This window comes from Eulemur rufifrons, chromosome 1 (genome assembly GCF_041146395.1).
Source record: "Eulemur rufifrons isolate Redbay chromosome 1, OSU_ERuf_1, whole genome shotgun sequence".
Lineage (NCBI taxonomy): Eukaryota > Metazoa > Chordata > Mammalia > Primates > Lemuridae > Eulemur > Eulemur rufifrons.
The window spans coordinates 85,448,974-85,469,824 of record NC_090983.1 but is presented as its reverse complement, the minus strand read 5'-3'; the positions used below and the strand labels follow the sequence as shown (position 1 = coordinate 85,469,824).

General features: G+C 46.6%; 2 protein-coding genes across 2 annotated transcripts in view; one reads left to right on the top strand and one right to left on the bottom strand.

The window, feature by feature from the left end:
• UBXN4 (UBX domain protein 4) overlaps positions 1 to 3,371 on the top strand; it is a 37,596-nt gene extending 34,225 nt beyond the window's left edge. The window contains exon 13 of the mRNA XM_069473203.1: positions 1,056 to 3,371. Coding sequence (XP_069329304.1) covers positions 1,056 to 1,194 — 139 coding nt within the window. The 3' untranslated portion in view covers positions 1,195 to 3,371. The remainder of the gene's footprint in view (positions 1 to 1,055) is intronic.
• Positions 3,372 to 6,399: 3,028 nt separating this feature from the next.
• LCT (lactase) overlaps positions 6,400 to 20,851 on the bottom strand; it is a 44,919-nt gene continuing 30,467 nt past the window's right edge. Inside the window, exons 9-17 of the mRNA XM_069473190.1 lie at positions 19,978 to 20,246; positions 17,778 to 18,068; positions 16,904 to 17,102; positions 14,890 to 15,092; positions 12,866 to 12,975; positions 10,570 to 10,704; positions 8,567 to 8,790; positions 7,483 to 7,713; positions 6,400 to 6,617 (exon numbers count right to left, since the gene is read on the bottom strand). Of these exons, the coding sequence (XP_069329291.1) occupies positions 6,400 to 6,617; positions 7,483 to 7,713; positions 8,567 to 8,790; positions 10,570 to 10,704; positions 12,866 to 12,975; positions 14,890 to 15,092; positions 16,904 to 17,102; positions 17,778 to 18,068; positions 19,978 to 20,246 (1,880 nt within the window). The remainder of the gene's footprint in view (positions 6,618 to 7,482; positions 7,714 to 8,566; positions 8,791 to 10,569; positions 10,705 to 12,865; positions 12,976 to 14,889; positions 15,093 to 16,903; positions 17,103 to 17,777; positions 18,069 to 19,977; positions 20,247 to 20,851) is intronic.

Here is a 20,851-nt window from a genome sequence, read left to right as displayed (position 1 = left end):
TTAGAACTCTTACTGAGCAATGGGTGGAAGCATTTAATCCTGAATTATTGTAATATGGGATAGCTTATTGTGTGGATTTTTAAAACTTTTTTCAAATAAGAGAAAAGGTCTTGGGTTGGGGCAAAGGATGAGACGAATATGTGTCTAAGAATGTGAAACTTTGTGTTCTGCTATTGTTTTTCCTCTTTTTCTGTCTCCCCTCTAGTGTTATAAAATTCTATTAGCTTAAATTTTACCCTTATTTGCTTCTTATTTTCAGATGAGAAAGTCTTCTTTGTTCTATTTTTTTTTTTTTTTTTTTTTTTTTTTTGAGACAGAATCTCACTCTGTCACCTGGGCTACTTATAGCAACCTCAAACTCCTGGGCTTAAGTAATCCTCCTGCCTCAGCCGCCCCCCACTACACCCCTATATCTGAAACTATAGGCTTGCACCACCACATCCAGCTAATTGTTTCTATTTTTAGTAGAGATGGGGTTTTGATCTTGCTCAGGCTGGTCTTAAACTCCTGAGCTCCAGAGACCCTCCTTCCTTGGCCTCCCAGAGTGTGCTAGGGTTACAGGCGTGAGCCACCATGCCCAGCCTTCCTCTTTGTTCTTAATTATTTATAAATAGGTCATTATTAAAGATTTTGAGAGGATTAAAAATCGCTAATTTTGTTATAGCAACAAAAAATGAAAAAAATGCTAATTAGCCGTATCTGTCAATTAAGTTGTAACTAGAGCTTTGGATGACCTCTAGGGTGCTGTGCAAGTGCTCATGCTCTTCTAAAGCTTAGTTAAGTCATCAGGAAACACATGGAAATGGAAAGTGTGATTTGGCTGGTTTGGCTTAGAGAACAGATGAAGTTAAACTGCCAAAGACTAATAAAGTTTAATACTGCATTAATATAATGCAGTATTAGATACAGTTATCTCCTGTGGACTTTTCTTACCTTAGATGGTGTTACAAGTAAAGTATAGTTGCCTTTACTAATGCAAGTTGGAAGGAAATAGCTTTGTATTACTATTGTTTTTATTTTATGTCATCTTTCCTTTTCTCCTTTTGTTACATCAGGGAACCAGTCAGAAAAAGAGTCCTGGAAAAACGTGGGGAAGACTTTAAAAAGGAGGGGAAGATATATAGATTGAGGACTCAAGATGATGGTGAAGATGAAAACAACACTTGGAATGGAAATTCTACTCAACAGATGTAGTGCGACAAGTACAATATGTGCAATAATCATTGTTTCTCTTATGATTGAATTCAACTAAAATTCTACTGGAAAAGTGGGACTGCTTTATGTTTTCCAACTGATTTATAAAGTGTCTCTTTATCTATCCCTGCTTAGTGGTGTGGGTTAAAGTTGTTTAACTCAGAAAAGTCAAAACATAAGATAACTGGCTGCTTGGTCCTTGCATATGGTAACCACTGCTAGAAGCCTAGAAGAATCAAAAGGCTTGCCACAGGCTGCCTCCATCCGCTTCTCACTTAGTATTTCATATACTCATTAGCTCTGTGCTCTCAGATTACATATTTTGTTTAGAGCTATTTTGCTCCAAGACTCTTAAGCCCACACAAAGTAACTGGTATGTCACTGGGTAATTTGACTCTTGAGTCAGAGCATTTTAACTAGCCAATCAGATGATGATTTATGTTTAACTTTTCTTTTTGCTCATCAGCTGCAAGCAAAATCTTGTAGTTTTTAATCTTAAACATTGAATAAAAAAATCTTTTTCAAAAATCGGAATGATCTTATTTTTGCTTTAAGTTTTGTTATCCTAGGATCTTTTTCTTGCACAGGGCTCTGGTGAGGTCATGTGTCTCTGATTTTTTCTTTTTTTTCCCCAGTACTGCCCTGGAGCTATGCCAGGAGGGTAGCTGGCCACCTTTCCTTACATATCACTGAAGAAAGAAATTTTCTGACACATACTGATGCCGTGTCACTGTCTCTCCTAAGTCAGTGAGGCATCACTTTGCGTAAAGTTACGGTTTGTTAAGGTCTTTGTTTTCATCAGGTGCAAAACAGCTGCTAGTCCACAACCTAGTTTTCTCTCTCATTTTTATACTGAAGCTTTGTCCTCAATAATCACACTTCAAGGACCTAAAGTACCTGTAGGACAAGAAGTATAGGAGACATGCCTTTATTCATTTGGTTATTCTTAAGAAGTTGAAGGAGATTCTGAAGCTTACTTACATGCTACTTGTTTTTGGTAGTGAAGACGACTAAACTAACAATTTCTGAAAATAGTTACTCTGTTTTAGATTGGAAGATAGCGCTCTTGAGCAAACATACGGAAAGACTCTGACTTTATTTTGTAATGGGAGGAAGAAATTTTCTCAGAGCAAACTTTTTCACTTATGAAATAGCACTGACTTTAAAAAATGGTAATAGTCATTTTTGGCAAGGAAACAGGCTATGCTGTTGGTAGGAATGAAAACCAGTGTAATCTTTCTAAAAAACATTCATCAGAAACTTTAAATATTTCATATTCTTTGATCTAATAATTTGTTCTAAAGAATGATCATAAATGCAGTGTTTAGGTATAAACATACACATTAAGTATTATTTATTTTACTCAAGAACTGGAAACCAACTGAATTCCTTTTGCAAAAGTAATTAATTTTTGATGAGGAGAAATGAATGGTACCCTAATTAGCAACTCAATTTACTGTATGTTTATTGAGCACTTGTTACGTGTTGGGGGAAAAGAAGCAGGATCCAGGGCTATAGAGGGTGTCCTCAGCTTTGTAAACACATGTTCTATATAGATAGTACTAGGTATTAATATATATGTAAAGAAAGAAGAAAACACACCAAAACATTAATAGTGGTTAGAGTGGTTATATGTGGCTTTAGTGAATTTTCTTGCACCCTCATGTTTTCCCAGTTTTCTTTAGTGACCATACTATTTCCATAACTTAAAAAGTTGAGTTTGAGGAAAAAAATCTCTCTAGCAAGCATCCCATTTAAGTGTTTGTCATCTTAAAAAAAAATGCAGCAATATGTATTTTAAAAAAACCTGTCAATGGGTGTGACCCCACTAATAACTATTAGAAAAACATTTGAAAAAACGTCAAGTACCTCAAGTCAGTTTGCCTTGAAAAAAATCAAATTCAAATCCTAGAGAAATGTACCTGAAAGAATCCTTCATAATTTTTGAGTAGCAAGATCTCTCCTCAATTTTGTATTTTGAAGTACACGTGGTAAAAACTTTAAAACAGTATATAAGGCTATAAAATGAAAATGCAGTCCCCTCTTCACATCTTAACTCCCAATACTATTCTCCAAAGATAATCTAGTAAGTTTCTCATGTAATTTTCAGAAAATTTTTATGCATATATAAGCAAATATGTAATCTTTATTTTTTAAATAAATGGGATCATATTGTATATACTACCCTGCATCTTGCTTTTTTACTTGCATAATCTTGATCTCTGTCAATACGTAGCTGTTTCATTCTTGTTAATGGCTGCGTAGCATTCTGCTTGATGAATGTACCCCATGCTCTGGTGGCATTCAGTGGTTACTACAATTTTTTTGTTTGTTTCTATTACAAACATCGCTACAGCCTTGGGAGAGGGGTTATTCTTATTGTGAAAATACACCTGTAAGAAATGTTACATAACTTACTAAGTCAAAGGGTGTTCGCAGTTTGGATTATGAAAGATGCTGTCAAATTGCCTCCTCTAAAGGCCATGTGAATTTGACCCCCCACCAACAGTGTATGAAAATGTCCATTTCCCCACACCCGTGCCAACACTGTATTATACTTTTTCATCTTTGTCAATGGGATAGATGAAAAATCTATAAGCATTTATGTGCACTGTATTTGTCATGAATGAAGTTGAGCATCTTTTAATGTTGATCATTTTGACTTATTTTGAGAACTTTGCCAATTTTTATTTTTCATACTTTTCTTAGAATTCCACGGATACTAAGAAAATTCGCCCTTTGCTAGCAGGTGCTGTTAAGTATTTTCTCCCTCTCTTTTGATGAGTACATTTGGTAATCTTTTGCCACAGTATTTTGAATGTTTTTCTTTATGGCCTCTGGGTCTTGAGTCTTGCTCATAAATACCTTTCCCACTTTAAAAATTAATTTTTGTGTATCCTTGAATTTTCATGGTTTCCTTTTTTATGTGTTTAAATCTGGTATCCAAGGGAAGGATCTGCCTCCCTCTCATACCTGTGGCTAGTGTCCTCAAGGGGTGACCTGTTGACCCACCCCATTTATGGGAAGTTCCATCTTACCTCCCTGCCGCCGCCTTCGTCTCACCCTCTTGTTCTCATGTGTAGTTGGTTGTGTGTCTAGGCTCTGTTTTCCTTTATTGACCCGTTTGCTGTCTGTTACCAGGCTACTTTAACAGCTAGCTTTATAATATGTTTTAATATTCTTTTCCCCCCACATTTAGCCCGGCTCTTCTTCCAAGTTCATTAATATGTGAAACTTTATTGTTAGTGTCACCCCCCAAAAAAGTTATATTGGATTTTGAGATTAGGTATAATTAACAGCTTATGATACTGAGAGTTTCTGCCCAAGAAATGTCTTTAAGATCAGTTTTAGAACCACCCTCACTCCTATCTGACAAATTCTGCTTGTCTATTGATGGAGAAAAATGCTCATGCACTACAAGTTCCTGACTGCCAGGTTGGGACTCATGACGGTAGAATTTTTTTTTTTTTTTTTTTTTTGAGCATAGTCTCACTCTGTTGTCCAGGCTAGAGTGCTGTGGCATCAGCCTAGCTCACAGCAACCTCAAACTTCTGGGCTCAAGCAATCCTCCTGCCTCAGCCTTCCAAGTAGCTGGGACTACAGGCATGCGCCACCATGCCCAACTAATTTTTTTTTCTGTATACATTTTCAGTTGTCCAGCTAATTTCTTTCTATCTTTAGTAGAGACAGGCTCTCGCTCTTGCTCAGGCTGGTCTCGAACTCCTGAGCTCAAACGATCCACCCGCCTCGGCCTCCCAGAGTGCCAGGATTACAGGCGTGAGCCACCGCGCCCGGCCTGTAGAATGTTTTGATAGGAATTTTCATAGATATAAAAATTCAGGTAAGGAATGCTTACAAGAAACAAAATTTCAAGATGACTCTTTTTAAATCAGGCAAAAATTACTCTTTATTTTTTAAAAAAATTTCCCAGCTATCTAGAGGCACATAATCAAGTTTTTAAGTGTTTCACACAGATTGTGTCACTAGCACATTTGGGGGGTTGATAAAGGCCATGTTTTCCCTCTCCCACCACTGCTCTGGACATGTTCACGAATGAATAAACAAAAGGAGGAGGTGTGCTTTTCATTCCTGTCTCTAAATTGTGCGTGCCAAAGACAGACGTGGTCCTTGGCCTTAAGAAGCTGACAGAGAAATGTGCAGTTGTGGTATAAAGCAGCCAGGCTGTAACGGGATGGTTACAAGCCAAGTAGAGGTAGGAATATCTTCCTGGGGAATTCAGGGAAGCCATCCAGAGGAGGAAATTCATGATTGAAGGCACTTTCAGAAGAAAAGGCATCCTGGATAGAAGGAGTAGCACTTGGGAAGACACAAGGGAGTGTGAGATAGTCAAGGACCTACAGGCAGTTCAGAACTACCACAGGTTGGGAAACGAGGAAGGGAAAGGGGCTGAATGAACCACGGTCTGATCACACGGGCCTTGTGAGCCATGCTCAGGTCCTTAGAATTCATCTGATAGATGGGAGAGCTGGGGACAGCATCAAAGGTGGCAGTGGGGGTGTTTGAGGGATGGAGAACAAAGGATTGTATGAAGGCCACCTCTTTCTGCATATTGTGGTATGTGCCCCAGGGAATACAATGTAAGCAGAAAGTCTTGGTCTGGTGGGAAAGCTTGGTAGGAGCCCCGGATGTCTCGTGTGACTTAACTGCTGTTGAGCCTACTTTCTCAAGAAGAAGCAACCATGGGAGATGGGACACCATCACAGAACTGTTTTTATTTTCTGAGAAACACAAGGTATGAGATGGGGGGCAAGGGGAAGACTGACGAAGGGCAGGAGATGATATTGCAGTCCGTCTACGCAAAGGAGTTGATTTCTTACAGAAAGGATTTCTATGGTTTTTACTCACAATTCCACCTTTAACAAGGCTGACACTTACAGCAGCCCAGTTAATTAAGTGGCTCACAGACCCCACTAGATCAGTCCTATATCTGCACATTTCCAGAAGAGCCACCTGCCGTCTCCTCAAATGCCCAAGTGAACTCTGATACTGGGGCAAAATGCAGATATTTTCATTTTAATCAGGAACTCGAAATCCTTGGAGATTAAAGGCATCTATAATAGTGCAGCAGGCCTTTATGGAGAAGTTGAGTACAGGCAGAATCCAAGACCCTAGGAGTTTTGTGGCCAGCAAAGGTACGTGAAGGAACCAGGCCTGCCTCACAAAACTTGAGGAGGCAGTAACTTGTCAGAATGAAGAAACAGGGCTCAATTCCGGTTGGCTTGGCTGTGTTTTCCTTTGCTTGGAGCTCTTGCAGTGCATGTAGGACAGAAATGCCAAGCTACAGGTTCCCAGAAGCACAAGAGAAAAGAGAACATACAAAGCCATCTCTGCCGCGGTGGTGCCGAGCGTCAGCCCCAGGAACTGAACCTCCCCTCTCGCGGGGCTGAGGGTGGGTTCGGCATCTAGGAAAGAACAGAGTGGTTTGTGCTCCAGTGCTGGCTGGGTGATCAGATCTGTGTGACCCAGATTAGGCCCATGCTGGATCCTTGGAGTCCAGAGGCTACACAGGACCCCGAGTCTGCACAGCCAGAGCGAGCGCATTGCCCAGGTGGTGCCCATCCCCTTTCACTGCGTGCTAACAGCCTCCGATTGAAATGAAGCAGTTTTATTTTTTAAGCATCTCTAGCAGCAATTAGAATACAGGTTGAGTACCCCTTATCCAAAATGCTCAGGACCAGAAGGGTTTTGGATTTGGGAATTTTTCAGATTTTGGAATATTTGCATATACATAATGAGGTATCTTGAGAATAGGACCTAATTTTAAACAACATTCATTTATATTTCACATATACCTTATCCACATAGTCTAAAGGTAATTTATACAATGTTTTTAATAATTTTGTGCATGGAACAGTTTTAACTATGTTTTGACTGCCACCTATCACATGCCTTCAGGTGTGGAGTTTTCCATTTGTGTTGTCATGTTGGCACTCAAAATGTTTCAGATTTTGGAGCATTTGGGATTTTGAATTTTCAGATCAGGGATACTCAACCTGAATAATCTAAACTGGAAAACTGTCATTTACATATGTACAGTAATTTATACTCTTTCAGCCATTCAACAAATATTGGGCACCGCATCGTGCAAAGTGTCCTTTGTTCCAGTGCAAGAATGTCTGGAGCATTCAAAGAAAATAAATATTGGTTGAATGAAGTGGATGGTGAGGCAGAGAGGAGGGTAATAAACGAGAAGAAAAACAGACTGAAAGAGGCCCTCCCCTCTCCCCTCACCTTTTGGTTTCAGTCCCTCCCAGAGCCACATCTCACCTTCCGGCTGTTGGAGACAGGGGTCAGCCCCTGCAGCGGGGTCAGGGAAGCCATTGCACCGGACTACAGAGGCATAGAACTTGGCTGATGCTCTGGGGACCCTTGGCAGAGAAAGGTCAGTGTAGTTCACAAAATGCAGACCAAATCTCTCTGAGAAGCCTGTGGCCCACTCGAAGTTGTCCATCATACTCCAAACCGTGTATCCTCGAAGGTCCACCTCATCCTGCACAGCTGCCCAAACACAGAGGCCCGGGCATGAGCTTTCCTCGTCTCAGAAGACACCTTCCTGCCAGGCCCACGGAAGCCAGGGCTGCCCACAGCTCTCCCCACCACCCCAACTTACTGATCGGGGTGAGCTTGGCTTTAGCCCTTTGAGAGAGTTGCCCCTCCTTTGGATGCTGTGATTGTTAGCAGGTCCCCTGCGAATGGAGCTGCCGAACCACCAGCATCTTTCTAGAAAGGCTCAGCCCTGAATGGGAGCCGGGAACACCAGTGGACTAAGCTAATGATACTGGGCCATCTACACTCCTCTCTCTGTATCTCAGGATATTGGTCTTGGTCAGTGCCTTAAAATGTTAATACTCTTCCCTACAGAAAATAAGATTTTAGCTGGGAAGGATTGTCTACCCGTTTCCTTTGGCCAGCGCATTGCTCTTTCTTTCACTCAGCACTGCTTTCCATTCCCTTATTTTCATAGTCCCATCCCAAGTTGTTAGGGCTGAGCCAACGGTCTCAAACTTTTGCTTGGGGAACAAAAGACCCTACAAGCACCCAGCCTGCTGCTCCCAGCCCCTGCCCAGACCGTCCTCGGGGGACATCAGACATCAGGAGGGATCCAGGGGAGCAGGTGACTCAGGCCAGGAACCGAGGTCTAGCTGGTGTCAAGCCACTGGGTTTGCTTGCTGGGCTTAGCTCTAGGAAGGAAAAAGCTCAGAGCGCGGCCCTAAAGAAAAGCTTAAACCCAACAGAGTGAGAAGCCTCATCTTTCTCTTCTTACTGCGGCTCCAGGATGCAGGGCACCTGGGTGTTGGCGGGTGTTCCCCACAGGGAAAGGCACGCTGAGGAAGGGGCGGGCCCCTCATACCTTTGAGGGCCTCATTGATGTAAGTGCGGAGGTAGTAGACCCTTGCAGTGTCGTTGAGGTCTGTTTCCCCCCGGTGGGAAAACCCATTCTCGGTTACATAGATCGGAGGGTTGTTGTACTCCTCCTTTAGCCAGTTCAGGATCCTCCTGAAGCCAAAAGGTGTCACCTTCAGCCAGGAGGAGCCAGAGTCCGGCCAAGAGCGATCTGCGATGGAGGCAACTCCCCTACAAGTTCAAAAACTAAACATTAGGTCTCCTTTTATAACTCCCAAGTGGCCCTTTACCCAAGACACAAAACAGGATTTATGCCAGGAAAAGCCTTAGGTTTTGTCTAGACTTAGGAGTCATACTAAACCCAGAAGAATCAAAGTGCCTCAAATTCTCCTCTTTTCGCTAGTTCTAGTTGCCCACGCAATGCCGGTGCAGCTTTGGACAAGCCACGCACTGCTCTCGCTTCTCCAGGTCCTGTCCCTGGGCAGAGTGAAGCCCGACCCTCCTCCCGGGCTCTCTGTTAGCAGAGGGCACCCACGCTGGACGTGAAAGGCTCCCCATGTTCCCCGCTCCGGGCTCCCCGTGGATGCCAGTGCTGTGTCTTCAGAGAAGGGGCTCCCTCAAGTCACCTATGTTTCGTCCACGCCACACACAGACCACGGGTGCAGCCACAGGCACCAAAATTTGGGGCGTTCATTTGTGTGACGACAGAGAGCAGACGGGCTGGGGCCTGCCCGAAGGGTCCAGGGAGCTCCATCATCTTGAGGGGCACACGTGTCAAATATGGACCAACCTTTAGACACTTTTTACACCCAAATCCTTTGGAAAAAAATGTTTTGTTTTATCAGCACCTGAGTTTATCTTACTCAGCTGAACTGAATGTGGGCCATTTAATAAGCTCAAGTGGCGGTCACTGGGGAGACAGTCCCAGCGTGATGAAGTGGGGGAGGACAATCAGGACAAGTAGAGGGGTGCTCTGGAGTCTTCTCAGCCCCCCTCGGAGAGCCCAACTTGGGGGCTGTCAGGATGCAGTGGGGGTGAGGGGTTGTTTTCAAAGAAAGAACCTGGACAGAATCACAGCTACTGACGTGGAAAGATGCTTTGTTAGAAAAGGAACAAAATAATGTATACACACATAATCCTGTTTTTTGTAATAAATAGGTGAATGAATATATTTATATAATACGTGATATAAATATATATAAATATGAATTATATAATATTATATATAGAGAGATCAACAGTATGCCCATGCACACGAATAAAACTTCTGAAATGACACACATAAGAACTTTCCAATCTTGTTTGCTAATGTTTCCACCATGGATATATATTATTTGTGTCATACAGAAATAACAGTTTGGGCCGGGCACAGTGGCTCACACCTGTAATCCCAGCATTTTGGGAGGCTGAGGCAGGAAGATTGCTTGAGGCCAGAAGTTTGAAACCAGCCTGAGCAACATGGAGAGACCTCATCTCTACAGAAAAATAAGAAAAATAGCCACGTGTAGTGGCGCATGCCCGTAGTCCCAGCTACTCGGGAGGCCGAGGCAGGAGGATTGCTTGAGCCCAGGAGTGTGAGGTTGTTGTATGAGCTACGATCATGCCACTGCTCTCCAGCCTGAGTACAGAGTGAGACTGACTCAAAAAAAGAAAGAAAAAAAGAAAAATGGTTTGAACTTTTCCTTGAAAAGGAAAAAAAATACTACTATTTTGACCGAAATACATCTGAGAAGTGAAACAAATTTGGCAATAAAAGAAAACCGAGGAAATAAAAACAGTTTTCTTGAAAACGCTTCTAAAAAGCCAAGCACGTGTGTCTCGATGCGAGGCCCCTGGAATCCCCGGCGTGGTACTGCTGTCAGCTGCCAGAGCTTTCCCGTGGGACTCGGGCGCCGGCCCCATCCTGACACCCCGGCCTACAGCGGGGAGGCCCTGGGCTGAGGCCGTGCAGGCCGGAGCGGCACTTTCTGCCCTTTCCAGAGAGCTCCAGCGCCCTGTGGGCAGACTCACCTGTCTGCATCATAGGAAGAGGTGTTGGAAGGATAGTCGAGGTTGTAGGCCAGGACAGTGGTGTAGTGATTGAACCCAAAAAAGTCATAGGTACCGTTGATCCTCCTCTTCTCACTCTCCGTAAATTCCGGCAGCCTGGGTGGAAGGAGCCGTTAAGGGTGGGCCTTGCGGAAGAGCCACGCGTTAAGAGATGTCTCGGCAGGGGCAGGGGGGCGCACCGGCGGCGGCCAGGGGCCGCCTCACACATTATTTTTTATTTCCTTCTAACATTAACACGTGCGAATATCTAGTATATAGCATCCACGATAGATTTCGAAATCAAGAGCATGTCTGAGGTGCATACCTTGAGACTACTCCTTTATATTCATAAAGTTATAGGATCTTTGATAATTCCTATTTCCACGTCTGCCCTTTATGCGTCCCTCGGCTGTTGCGTTTGTGTGTTTAGGTGTGCCTCTCTTCTCCAGGCTATCCTTATTAATGGGGGAATTTTTTGCAGATTGAGTATTTGATGTTTGGACTTCTCTGCTCTCATGATTTCACTGAACTTTGTTTTCCTAACACGTGGTTGGAGCATTTTCTTTTCTTTTTAACTTCCCAGCACTCGCACAAGTTAGCGCATGTCCCACCTGCTCTGAGTGAGGAGACCGTTCTGTAACTCTTGGCTAGCGTGCACTGGGTGCGGCACGTACAGGTTCCTTTCGGCCAAACCCTGACTGCACACACACACACAAACACACACACACACACACATGCCGACAGGGAGACCCTGGTGGCGTTGCCCAGAGGTGCCCGGCTTAGGCCTCTGACACCTTCAACTTGACCTTTCTGCTATCATTAACCTGAGGGATCAAAACCTTACCTCCCTGGAGTTTCTGAAACGCTGGAGAGAACTAAAACCCAGCCTCCTCACGCCCCTCAGGCGCCAGCAGTGACACCTTATGGCCTGTGGCACCAAGGCCAAGGCCCTGTCCCTGGCTTCCAGGCTCTCCACCACGTGGCCTCGGCCCCTTCCCTGCCACCGGGCAGGTCTCCCCACTCTTAGCTTCACGTGCCCCCCTCTTTCTTACCTCTAGGCCTGCACTCACACCCCCCATCCCCTGGATGGAATGACCTCTGACCTCCCAGATTCTATCCGTTGCCAAGGCCCAACTCAACTGATGTCCTGCATTGTCCATGAGTCTCCTGGGTCTGCTCGGCCCACCCTGATCTCGCTCATCTTCTGACTTTTCTTTGTGCTGAAGAGATTGGGGGATGGAATTCCATGGAATACTGTCTTCCCTGCTGGTCTGTCAGCAGCCCGAGGAGCCAGACTGGGAACCCTCCCCTCACGTGGACCGCGGGGCCTGGCCTTGACTCAGGCACGTGCTGGTACTGGGAAAAGTCACACGGGTGGACGGGAGTGTCTCATTTGCTGGTTGGAGATCAGAGTTGGCAGATCAGACCTGTAGGCACAGCCTGCCCTGCAGGGCTGGCCCCAGCCAGGCCGGGATGTGCATTGCAAGGTGGGAACTGGATGTTTTAATCCTCAGAGCTGGGCCGTGTCGGGAAGTCAGGGGGAAAGACTCAAAGGCTGTGTTAGGAATGCGTGTCTTCTGCATTCCCTTCACCCTCCCCTGCTTGGGTCCCATGAGCCACCCTGGCGCTGTGGGTTTGCCCCCTAAGGCCAGTGACCATCACTTTGTGCCCTTCCACACACCACACCTCCAATCCCAGCTGCATGGACCTTAAGCTCCCAGAATGGGCCCTGGAGGCAGATGGCTTGGTTTCAAAGCCCAGCTCCATCACTTCATAGCGGGTGATCTTGCCTAATCTTTGTGCCTCGGTTTACTTATCTTTAAATAGGAATAAAAGTAACAACAGATCATTAAATGTTGGCTGTTGACAGGAAGCAAGGTTGCTTTGGTGCCAAGTGTCGCCACCTACTGGCCAACAGTGGAAAGCACATGCCAGGCATCGCCTGCTGTGTCCACATTCACTGTAAGGCAACGAACTGGGACTGGAGGAGCTGGGGGGTGGGGGGGGAGGGGTTGTCCTTGGAGTGCAGTAGTGGAGTTGCTAAGAGATGGATGCCCTTGGGACAGGTTTCCAGGCTGTTCTATTCTATTTCCTGAAATATAATAAGCATGATAACAACTGCCTTTTGTCAAGCACACAGCAGTGCCAGGTGCTGGGCTAAGAGCTCTGCAGACACAATCGCGTGTAACCGAGAAGCCCAGAGACATGGTAACGTACCTGAGACGCGCCTCTGACCCCAACGCCCATGCTCTGGGCGCTGTGGGTGCCAGGATCTTACCGGGACTTGTTGAGGCCTTCGGCCAGGCTCCTGTCAAGGATTCGTGTCTTCATCACCTCGTTGTAGTCTCCATTCTTGAAAATAGGGTGTGCAAACCAGCCTCCCATAAACTGCGGGCGGGGTGGGGGGGTCAGTCGAGCACAGCGAGAGACAGCGACGCCCCTCCTGGACTCTCTGGCCTCAGAAGCTCCCGCTTCCTCCCCGGCACCCAGATCTGAGCCTGCCTCTCCCCTGTGGCTCTGCGCACGTTGCGACTTCAGCACCCACAGGTCTGTCCGGCCACGTCTGTGTTGGCTTGGCTGCCATCTGAGGCCAGGGCCATGTTCTTGATAACTACAGCGCGACGTGAAGGACCTGAACCCAGCCTGGCCCGGGCACTTGACAGACGCCTCCCGGCTGCCCTTGGAAGGGTCCCGCAGAGAGGAGGGAGAGACCAGAAGCCGCCAGGGCCCCGATTCCCTCTCTCACCACAGGGCAGCTGAACCTCCTCATCAAAGCACCTGTGGATCAACCAGAACCTTCTGGAACGGCTGAGTTGCAAGCCTTTTCTGGCAGCCCAGGCAAAGCAAAACTCTTCATGGGCTTTCAATTGACAGCCCTGGCGGGGGGAACTGCGGGACCTGTTTTCTGTAAGGAGGTCTAGGCCATCCTTATTGTGGGGGGACACGTGGCCCCCAAACAGCGTGATGCTGGGAGGCTCCGGAGACTTCTTCAGTCTCTCCAAATGCCCCGCACCTGCTGGCTGATGCCTGAAATGCGGGGTGAGGGCAGCTTCTGCCCACATCAGAAATGAGGCTTGGGAAACACACCCTGGTAAAGGAGGCTTAAAGGCACTCTGTAAGGTAACCAACCAGATCTTTCTGTGGGAACCGATTGTAACAGGAGATGTGTCCATCACAGTCCTGGGCTGCAGTATCACAGTTTACCAGGAAGTGGCTCAATGTAACGATGTGACAGCCTAACACTTCCTGAGGTTTGGGGTTTTGATTTCAGGAAAAAAAAATATTGTGCTAATTCACCAGTTCTGTGAGTGTTAAATGAGAGAAGCATTTATTTTGCCCCCAAACTGTTTCCCCAGCTGGCTAGCAAACCAGAAAATTAAGCCCTTAGTTATAAACTTGACCACCTTTGTCAAGGTCTCATGAAAAGTTCAGCAAACCAAGGCCCTTGGTGCCCCCCAAGAGAGTCAGAGTGCCACAGTCTGCAGACTCCCCTACAGGACCAAAAGTGGAAACCAATCTGGAGAGAGGAAGAGAGAGGGGAGAGGGCCTTGCCTTTCTTTCCTGACACTGAAACAGGGGAGAAAGCGCCTTCCAACCCCTTCAGAGAGACTAGCAGGGGCCAGGAAAAACTGTGCTTGAATGAGGGCCATTCTTGCCCTCTCTCTCTTGTCAGGGGCCAGATTGAAATAAAGGTAGACACTGTTGGCACCTGCTTACTTCCAGTGTCTCTGCTTCTTTGGGGTGCAATTCCATGACCAAAAGATATGGGTCCTTATTTTAAACTCATAGAATTGGCAAATTAGGGGCACTAATGAGTTTCACAGAATGAAGGCCTTCAATTTAAGGAATGCTTAGGCTGCAGCAAATATTTAATAAAATTAGATAGTGACACCTAGAGGTGAAGTGTGACATTGCAGCCCAGCTCTATTAGCCACTATAGTCAAACCAGAGAGATTGAAGAGACGGAATATCTTTATGAGTTAGCTTCAAACCAATGCTACATGCAGACAGGACTACATGTGAAAATAATTTTTTCAGACTTAAAAGACAACTCAACCCCAAAGAACTTATCACTTTCATCACAGCAAACCTATGGGGTGCATAGGGCATCTCTAGTTCCAACATGAGAAAACTAAGGTACAAAAAGATTAGGTGATTTTCCCAAGCTCACAACATCTGGTAATAGCAAAACTGGGCCTAGATTCCGAATCTTTGATTCACAATCTAATTCTATTTCTATTAGAGCATGACAGGAGGGAAAAACAGACAAGAGTAAGAACAGTGACCAGAGGAAAAACAGACCTGAACGTATCTCCTGGCTGCGTCCACATCCTCCTGGTTGGAGGGGTCTCTGGGTTCAGCCCAGTCACTGCTGATGGTGATGGAAATCACGCCACCTTGACTGGCACGGTACACGTCATTGTACAGATGCCAGACCTCAGCATGAGCCTTGATTAGGTTGTGGCCAGCAACGTAGGGTGCAGTGCCAGGCCTCGAGGAGATTCCTGGAAACACACACATGGATGTCAACAGAAGATGTATGTGGCCAAGAGTGTTACTCCCTGCCTACAGATTTCCCCATTGTGTTTGGGAAAAAGAATGTGGATTTTGGCATTCAGAAGACTGGAATTCAAACTTGGACCTCTTACTTTGGGCCAGTAATTCACCCATTCAGTTTTCTCCTCAGTGATGTGGGCAGCAGAGAGTACTCGTGAGAGGGAGATGAAATGGTGCATGTGAAGCTCCCGGCAGCACTGTGTCTGGCAGAGAGAAGGCACTTGATAAATGTTGCTTGTGTCCTCCTTTTCTGAAAGAATGGCTCGTATGTCTCAGGCCAAATATCCCTAATTGAGTGTGCCTCAGGAGATGACAGCCTGGAGCTCTTTGGGGACCCACTGTGAAAGTTAGTGTTAAGAATATAGCTCATGCAGGCAGCTGACACAGATTCCTTGAGAGCAGAGGCTACCAGAGAGCCGCCTCTCCGGTGCTGAGGGGGTGGTAAACCAAAGCGTCAGCCAAGGCCAATGGGAGATGCATCTGATACCGACTCGAGGCACATCTCCTGTGGCTCTTCTAGCTTTTATATGTGATTTTGGGGAATCACATCAATGAATACAAATTTACTCTCATAAGCTCAGAACTGGAGAAAAGGGAAATTGGGTGGTTCTCAAGGTGCAAAGACAGGTCCACAATCCCTTGTTCGAAACCCTTAGGGATCCAACAATCCCACTACTGGGTATTTATCTAAAGGAAAGGAAATCAGTACATCAAATGGGTGCCTGCACCCCGTGTTTATCGCAGCACTAGTCACGATAGCAAAGATATGGAATCAGCCTGAGGGTCCATCAGTGGGTGAATGGATAAAGAAAAGGTGGGGTACACACACAATGGAATACTATTTGGCCATAAAAAAGAATGAAATCTCGTCATTTGCAGCACCATGGGTGAGCCCGGAGGACGTTATGTTAAGTGAAGTAAGTGAGGCACAGAAAGATGAATATCACATGTTTTCGCTCATATGTGGGAGCTGGAAAAAAAAGAGCTCATAGAAGTAGAGAAGTAGAATTGTGGTTTTTAGAAGCTGGGAAGGGGAGGGGGAGAGAGCGTGGTGAGAGGTTGGTCATTGATACGAACTTACAGCTGGATGAGAAGAGTAAGTTCCAGTGTTCTGTAGCACTGGAGGTGACTGTAGTGAATAATTTAGAGTATATTTGCAAAAAGCTAGAAGAGAGGAATTTGAATATTCACACCCTAAAGAAATGATAGATGTGCTAATTACCCTGATTTGATCATTACATATCACAATATCGCTCTGTCCTCCATAAATATGTATAATTATTACATGTCAACTAGACATAAAAGGAAAAGCGGTGGGACTTAGGAATGTTCAGACTAAGTGGGATAAAGACCACAAGCAGCCTCGTGTTGGGTCAAGTCAGGTTTCACTATTACTATGTGACCTCAGCCCAGACAGATGGATGATCAGAACCTTGCAGGAAACAGACTGTGGTCCTACTGTGCGGCCTGACAATTGTCCTTCCCTGTATCCATCTGCCCATGTCCCTGACCTCAGAGAGCCTCCCACCCGAGGCAGGTCAGAGTCAAAGAGCAAGGAAATGCCACCATCTTGAGGTACGGCTGTTTGGCGCCAAGGTGTCTGAAGGGAGACCTCTGTAGCCCCGAGCAGGAGCAGGGTTTCTGGGGCACTGCCACGGGGCATTCTTGGCAGCCTCCTCCCACTGCCCCCTGGATCTCATGTCCTGATGTGCTAAGGGTGCCACATTCCAAAGAGACAAGTCAGGCCTGGGACCTTTACCTGGAGCAGCTGTCCCGTAGCCATAGCCCTGGTTGGCAATGACGTAGGGCTCATTCAGTGTGATCCAAAACTTCACCTTGTCTCCCAGCCTCTGGAAGAGCACATCTGCATACTCCGTAAATCGCTGCACGATGGTCTCATTCTCCCAGCCTCCCACATCCTGGAGCGCCTGGGGTAGGTCCCAGTGGTAAATGGTCACCTGTGACAAAGGCAGATCAGCAATTCCATCAGTCGAGCTTTCCATGGGAAGCCCTTGATGTTAGATGTGCTGGCACAAATGTCTGCTGCTAAACTTGAGAGTGAATGATGAAACAAAAAGGCTGGGCGCAGTGGCTCATGCCTGTAATCCTGGCACTCTGGGAGGCCGAGGCCAGAGGATCACTTGAGCTCAGGAGTTTGAGGCTCAGCCTGAGCAAAAGCAAGACCCCGTCTCTATTCAAAATAGAAAAAATTAGCCACATGTGGTGGCACACGCCTGTAGCCCAGCTACTCGGGAGGCTGAGGCAGGAGGCTTGCTTGAGCCCAGGAGTTTGAGGTTGCTGTGAGCTAGGCTGACGCCACGGCACTCTAGCCCAGGCAACACAGTGAGACTGTCTAAAAAAAAAAAAAAAGAGAGAGACAAAAAGGTCCAAAAGTTTTTCCTTTGGGGGCGGAGTAAATTGCCTCCAGGGAGGGGAACTGGATGACTGTGGGTCGAGGTTGGGAAGGAAACTGTTCTATGCTTTTAAATTCTGCACCCCCCCCCCCCCCCGTGAATTTATTGATAGTTCCAAAATTAAATTTGAAAACAGCATTTTGTTTACCAATGCATGTGCTGCCCCACCCAGCCGACTCCTGCAGGTGCTCTTAGCTGGGGCCTGCCGGGGCGCCCTACCTGGGGCTGGATGTTGGCGGCCAGCAGCCTGTCGATGAACCGCGAGTAGTGGCCGAGGCCCTCCTCACTGACAGACTGCGTGGTTCCGTCCGGGAGGATGCGCGTCCAGGAGATGGAAAAGCGATAGTGGGAGACGCCCAGGTTCTGCAGGACCACCAAGTCCTCGTCGATCTTGTGGTAACTGTCGCAGGCCACGTCTCCGATGTCATCGTTCTCGACCTTCAGTGGCGTGTGAGAAAACGTGTCCCAAATGCTGAGTCCTTTGCCATCTGCTCTCCACGCACCTTCGATCTCAAGACAAGAAGACATGGCCTGATTAAGTCATTCCGTCAAACGCTCACAAGTTCCTTTCTGTCACTGGGTGAGTCCCAAGTCACCTTTGTCAGCCTCACCTCCTCTGGGAGTCTGGCCACCCCCTCCGGGGCCTGACTTCCGGCAGCTTTTTTTACCCACGTGGCGCAGCCCACCCCGGCCTCAGAGAAGACAGACGAGGCGGGACTTGGAAAGCAGAGCCCGCGCCGACTGCCCGGCAAGGCACTCTTGCCTTTTTACATGAAGTACTTCATTTTTCCAGGAAAAAATAAAACCATCCTATTTTCTGCCTTAGTGAGCTTCATTTGGCATGAATGAGGTGACAGCAGGATGTTGTCAGGGCATCGGAAAGGGCTCAGGCCCACGTTTAGAGCCGATCTGGGCGAACCGCCTGCTTGGAAGGACCCAGCTGAGGGAGAAGGCGCCAGCAGAGACTCTCCGTACAGTCACCTGCCGCGTAACAACGTCGCGGTTAGCAACGAACAGCACACAGGATGGTGGTCTCCTAAGATTACAATGCAGCTGCAAAATTCCCACCGCCTAGTGACATCATAGCACACGCTATCACATGTGTGGTGACGCTGGTGGGAACACATCCACTGCACTGCCAGGCGAAACGCCACACAGCACAGACAACTGTGTACAGTGTGTGACACTTGACAGTGATGACAAACAACGGTGTCACCGGTTCACTTATTTACTACACTGTACGTACCGCTATCTTAGAGTGTTTTCCTCCTACTTAGTAGCAAAAAAGTTAGCTGTGAAACAGCCGCAGGCAGGCCCTTCAGGAGGTGTCCCAGAAGACGGTGTTGTTATTCACGGAGATGACAGCTCCGTGGGCGTTACTGCCCCAAGACCTTCCAGTGGGACAAGAGGTGGAGGTGGATGGCCCTGACCCTGTGTAGGCCTAGCCAACGTGTGTGTTTGTGTCTTCGTTTTTAACAAAAAAAGTTTAACAAGCAAAAAAAAAAAAAAAATTTAAAAATTTAAAACTAGAAAAAAGTTTATAGACTAAGAACACAAAGAAAGAAAATATTTTTGTACAGTTGTACAATGCATTTGTGTTTTAAGCTAAGTGTTACCACAAAAGCCAAAAATCAAAAAGCTTATAAAGTAAAAACATTATAGGTAGGTTAAGGTTAATTTATTATTGAAAAAAGAATTTTTAAAAATTAATTTATCGTAGCCTGAGTGTCCAGCGTTGATAAAGTCCACAGCAGTGCACAGTAACGTCCCCTCACGTTCACTCACCGCTCACTCGCCCACCCAGAGCACCCTCCAGTCCCGCAAACTCCATTCACAGTGAGTGCGCTATCAGGTGCACCATTTTTTATCCATTACTCAGTGTTTTTACTGTACCTTTGCTATGTTTAGATATATTTAGATACACAGATACTTCTTGTTGTGTTACAGTTGCCTGCAGTACTCCGCACAGAAACATGCTGTACGTTTGCAGCCTGGGAGCCTCGGTGTGCAGTCGGCTATGCCGTCTAGGTTTGTGTGAGTGCACTATGATGCTCGTACAAGGACAAAATCGCCTAATGGAAGCAGCTCTCAGAATGTTTCTGTGGTTAGGTGAGCATGGCTGTATTTGCATGTCTCTGCCCAAGTGTTTCTGCCTAGGCTCCACGTGCTCCAGCCGGCCCTGTAAACACCCATCTCGGCACAGTTCATCTCACCATGCTGGTCTGGGCCAATTTGGGGCTGTGCAGAAGCCTGGCTGTCCAGAAGAGGACTTCCCAGAGCAAGCGCTGCTGTCCACACGCCGGCTGGAATCTGCTGCTCACGCACCTGTCCTCTCCAGTATCAAACCGGAGCCTGGTGCATAGTAGGTGTGCGTAGTAGGTGTGCAGTCAGTGGTGTCCGACCGCCCAGAACGCCTCACCTGATAGGCAGCAGAAGCCGCACTCCAGATGAAGCCCTGGGGAAACTTCCCATACAGAAACTCATCCTCCTCGGGCAGCGGCATGCCGTTGTTGGTAATGACCTCTGTGTAGTAGCTGGCGGAGGCTCTTGCTGTGCGAGGCCTGTTCACGTTATCAAAGTCAACATGGTGCAGTCCAGACTTGACCGTGTAGCCATTGAGCCACTCAAAGTTGTCCATCAGAGACCAGGTGGAGTACCCCCGAAGGTCTACACCGTCGAGCCTGTAGGCTGGAAACATTCCAAAGGGAGCAGAGGAGAGCTTTACAGCAGCAGGCAGGACCTCCGGGAAGCCAGCCAAGTGCTGGCTCCTCAACTTGAGACTGTGGCCCTAAACCGTCAACTTGTACACAGAGTGACGTGCGCCCTGAGAGGCAGACAGACCATCTGGTTGGTCTTACATTTTTGTCAGCACTGATGACCCCACAACAAGTATTAATGACTGATCCTCCCAAAATTAAATTCTTTTGTTGGGGGTAAATGGGCATGTCTCACAGTCAAGAGCCTCAGCCCATTTTAGAAGATAAGCATGGAAGTGTGAATTTACAGATGAGTTTCTTGTTCTCATCGTCTGGAACCCACCAGCATATAAGCTCCATGAGGGCAGAAATTTATGTTTTGTTCACTGCTGTATCCCCAACATCTACCATAGAGCTTGTCACATAGTAGTTGCTCAGTAATGAATGAATGGGCCAATGAAAACAATCTTGTGGGAATTCTATGTGTGTACAGTTGTGTTTTTTCTCTGGGGAGATGACTGTAGCTTTTCCCCCCCAGCTTCTCAAGAGATATATGACCCCCAAACAAATAAAGAATTATGGATTAGGGCATAAGAG